This window comes from Monopterus albus, unplaced genomic scaffold, assembly GCF_001952655.1.
Source record: "Monopterus albus unplaced genomic scaffold, M_albus_1.0 scaffold6.1, whole genome shotgun sequence".
Classification (NCBI taxonomy): Eukaryota; Metazoa; Chordata; class Actinopteri; order Synbranchiformes; family Synbranchidae; genus Monopterus; species Monopterus albus.
Window position 1 is genome coordinate 6,378,614 of NW_018127886.1, and position 4,457 is coordinate 6,383,070.

A 4,457-nucleotide genomic window follows, 5' to 3' on the forward strand; every position below is an offset into this window, starting at 1 on the left:
CATATATATATATATATATATATAAATCTCTCTCTCTAGAGAGAAATGAATAGATAGGTAGATGTGTATATAGAGAAGATGTTCTTCAGGTTAAGCTTTTCAGTTTGTCTGTGGTTCTTAGCTTTTTGCATCAAAATGCTCAAAAGGGGTTCTACTGGATTTAAGTCAGGAAGCACACTTGGCAAGGTCATAGTTTTCACTTTTTTTCTTTAAAACAGATCATTGTCATGTTGGTAAATTCCTGACAAGTGTTTTGAGACTGGGATTCATCTTTTCATTCAGTACATGCATTTATGTTTCACGGTCAGCACTACTTTATGTGGTGAATGTAGTAGATCTAGCCAGGTCCACACCAAATACGCTGACCCCATCTGATTTTAACTCATTTCTTTTGCTTTCACTTGACCAAAAAAAAAATCTGCTACCAGGATTCTTTTTGCTGCATGTTCTCTAGCAATGTTGAATCCAACACTGTTTTGTGGGCTATCTTTTTGAGGTTTGAATAAAGGATATTGTGCATGGCTGCATTTTTCATGGGCAGCCACTGTGCCTTCTGTTATAAATACCATGACTCTTCCTATAACTGCTGCAACTGTTTCAGTTTATGCTCAGTAGCTACTGATGTTCTTGTACCTTCACCCATTTTTATGAAACATCACAATCTGGTTTCTCATTTTTTCAGGCTGTTCCTTACTGTCTTGAGCCACGTTGCATTAGACACAACCCACATCCAAAAGTAGGAACACCTTGGTGTTCACAGTTAGCCTTAATTGCAAATCACAGGTGTAATACTTTTGTATTAACCGACTTTGTTGTTTTGAGGTTGTACTCCGGGGTCCATATTTTTAATGTAATCAATCTAACCTATTCAGTTTTAATTATTCATAGGGTCAAAATACCCTACACTTCAAATTAAAATAACACAAATATTGTAAGAATCTGTAGTTGATTTAAACTAGAGGTCTACTCAGGCATGAAATAGACACCTCAGCATGGCCCTTACACATCGTTATACTAACAAGCTGAATCAATATCAGAATCATCTTTAATGGTCAAGTATGTTTAAACATACAAGGAATCTGACTCCTGCATATAGAAGATATGACAGAACTCAATAAATAGTTTTCCCAAAATGTGGCAAAGGTATTGTGACTCTATCACTGAACATCAGTGCATCATAGATGCCATGCTTCTGGTCTGCATAATCCATTTAATGCAACAAAACATTGTTTCATGTTACTGAAGGATTAACCTGTATTAGGCCTTATCCTGGTGTCAGCACAATCCATATCTGATCATGTAAATTAGTTACTCACAAATTATAATTCTAGCAAATCTATCAGCTAATTTCTGCTGTTTTTTTTTTTATTATTCCTCTGCATTTCCCATGAGAACCATAAAAAAATTCAATGTGTAGATATTCTTACCTGGATTCATAGTTGAAATGCCTTAATAATAAGGAATCCAAAAAGGGTAATGCATCTCCTCAGGCAAAGAGGAGACATCCAAGATGGTTGCTCTCTCTCTCTTTCTCTGCACCTGCTCCACCTCCAGTTATAGCCTGAGAGAGAGAAAGGGATTCGGTTTCTGTACATGTGCACTGTCTGAGAGAACATCCTGTAAAGAGTTTCCTCTCCATTTAAAAGGCTTTTATTATTTTTAAAAATGGAGATCAACTGTGAGCTCTCTTTGCTATTGTGCTACCTTTAGTACCATTAGTCATTTAAGCTGTCCATAAAGACTATAAAGCATTTGTGTATGTCGGTTGGATGTATATGCCCTCTCCAACATTAGGGAGGCCTTATATGATACTGCAGGCATGATACACCTCAGTACCATCTTTGACTTTGTGACTTGACCTATGTGATTATCTGTGGTTTCAAAGCCCTTGAGAAAAAAGCTTTTGAAGTATAAAAAATTAGTGGTTAATGACTTTATACATGTGAAATATTTGATGTAATGCATAACTGTGGGACAGAGTTTACTGTATGTAACATCAATTATATCACATTTATGTGATTTTTGCATGCCTAGTTCTAATAATTTCAACCACAGACACTAAATAACAGCATGAAGGGCTTGAGTATTTCCCTATAAAATGTATAGATTTACCACATAAAACAGCAGCTGTCTGAGACTTAAGTTACAGGACACTGATCATTTTGCTTACCATCTGTTCATGATGGTGAGCTGCAACAATAAAGACTCTGGTAATGTACCGTATCTCACAAGTGGGAATGTTACAAAGGCAATGCATTTGAGGCTGACATTGATCAGGTTTTTAACATAGCCAGATCCTTAAAAGATAAAGAAACCCTGGTCAGGTTTTCCCTCCTTACCTTCACTAAATATATAATTCTTATTTTAAAGACAACTTAAAATTCACTCACAGTATATCTTTGACTTTACTGGAGTTTGATCTCGACTATGCAATGAGGTTATGCAAAGCAATGTAGCTAGGTGGGCTGATGTTACCGTTAAAGTCCTTTATCAACAGTTATGGGCCCTTATCTCTGTCTTCCCCCTGGCCCCTCTGTCCCTCTACAGGCTGAGGAGGAGGCAGCACGTCTAGCATCAATGCCCGCCTGGAGGAGAGACATGATGAAAAAGAAAATGGATGAAGAGAGGTGAGTAGCGAAGCTGTGTTCCACCACACACATGATTTTCACATTCTCTCACACCACTACTGTTACAGCCTGAGCCACTAAAGGGAGATTGTGCTCATTGTCTCTAGATAAGTTAGTGTGTCTCATTTTGGTGGCAAATTACTACTGCCTCACCCAAAAGTTGAGATATGAGGTTGTACGAGATTATGACGTTAACCTAATATGTCTGAAATGATCAAGAGATGCATGTTTTAAGATGGCACACTGTTTTGATTCAAGTACATCTCTTTGTAACCAGTGTTAGACACAAATTTGGACGAAGCTCAGAGAACTCACTGCCACCACCATGCCCGGTTTATTCCAGACAGAACTGATTTACAGACACAAAAAGCATGAGCATTCAGTTTTGAGTAGCTTTTCATGTTCTGCCATTGCAGACCATGTAGAATGTGACTTGCTTTAATAGTTTGCAAACAGAAAGTTTTCCCTAAAAAGTGTCCAGTATGACATTTTGAGATGAGATGGTTTATTTAACTTCTTGTTTTTAATATTAATTTGAGGAAAAGATGACATATTTGTGCTATCATCATCACTGTTGTTATAACTTTTTATGAAACCTCTGTGCTGCAATCTCCATTCATCTTTACAGTGTTGTATTAAATGTTTTGTGGATCTGTTTGTAAAAACACTTCTTCATTGTTGTGTAGCTATGTTGTTCAAATATGTCCTAATGTTTATTGATGTAACATTTATTCTGTCATTGGCAAGTCTTATAATAATGTCCTAATTGTTTTGTGGAACTTGTGGAATAACTCTTGTTGCTCTTTAAGATATTTACGCTGTTTCATGTTGTCCTTACTTTCACCTGATGTGACAGGGAACAAAAAAGGTAAGACATTTATTCCACATAGTAATGTGTAAACCGAGATTTTATATAAAGATGGAGGACGTGACAGCTCCCAGAAGTGAAGACACCACAAGTCAACTGCCCCCTAGTGGTTGGCTGCAGTACATGACACAAACCCCACAGTCCATATTTGGGGCATGAGCCAAACTAAAAACTCAAAGTACAAATCAAGTAAAGTTTTCCCAAAGTGGATTTCTGTCATTTTAGGTAAATATCCCACTGATTTTTGTAGACAGTTTTCTGATAAACTTGTTTTTAGTAAGTTACTTGATGACATAATGATACAGTGGCCCCGCTTCTGGTTGCTAATTTGCATAGTGGCAAGTGGTGACAAGTCATCCATTTTTATATTCAGTCTATGTGTTTACATCAAGCTTCTTGTAAAATGTGTGAAATGTTAAATCAAGTCTCCAGAATTTCGTAATTTGACTAGAAAATATGAATCAAGTAAAGACTCAGGGTGAGGCTTTCAAATGAGTTATAACTATGTTTAGGTCTAGGGTTGATTAATAGGCTTGAGTCAAAGATCGCTGCCACGCCACCACCTCGTCCTGTGCTTCCAGGAATGTGACAGTTACTGTGACTAGGTGGGGTGGATTCATTTAGACTGACATATTGTTCCTGCTGTAACCATGTTTCAGTAAGACACAATAGGTCAATGTGATGTTCACTTATCAAATCATTCACTAACAGAGGTTTAGATGAGAGAGATCTGATATTTACAAGTCTACAATTGATTGTCCTGTTATTTTGTTCTATAGAGAAGTAGTCTTAATTTTAGTTAGGTTCTTATGAATAACTCCTCTTGAGTTGATTTTTGATTTATATAATTTAGGTGGTAGGGGCAGACACAGTCTCTATTGGGTACTGGGAGTGTTGGGTGGGTAGCAGCTGCAAGGAGACAGCAGAGAGGCGTGTAAGACTGCGACCCTGCATCCTGGACT

At 37.3% G+C, this 4,457-nt stretch overlaps 1 protein-coding gene and 1 long non-coding RNA gene across 2 annotated transcripts in view; one reads left to right on the plus strand and one right to left on the minus strand.

Annotated features, from left to right (window-relative positions):
• The window catches only part of espn (espin), a 52,308-nt gene that overhangs the window by 44,483 nt on the left and 3,368 nt on the right, over positions 1-4,457 (plus strand). Inside the window, exons 12-13 of the mRNA XM_020617638.1 lie at positions 2,548-2,627; positions 3,484-3,495. Of these exons, the coding sequence (XP_020473294.1) occupies positions 2,548-2,627; positions 3,484-3,495 (92 nt within the window). The remainder of the gene's footprint in view (positions 1-2,547; positions 2,628-3,483; positions 3,496-4,457) is intronic.
• The window catches only part of LOC109970229 (uncharacterized), a 7,342-nt gene continuing 4,318 nt past the window's right edge, over positions 1,434-4,457 (minus strand). Inside the window, exons 2-3 of the long non-coding RNA XR_002276385.1 lie at positions 2,476-2,585; positions 1,434-1,561 (exon numbers count right to left, since the gene is read on the minus strand). This is a non-coding gene — a long non-coding RNA (uncharacterized LOC109970229). The remainder of the gene's footprint in view (positions 1,562-2,475; positions 2,586-4,457) is intronic.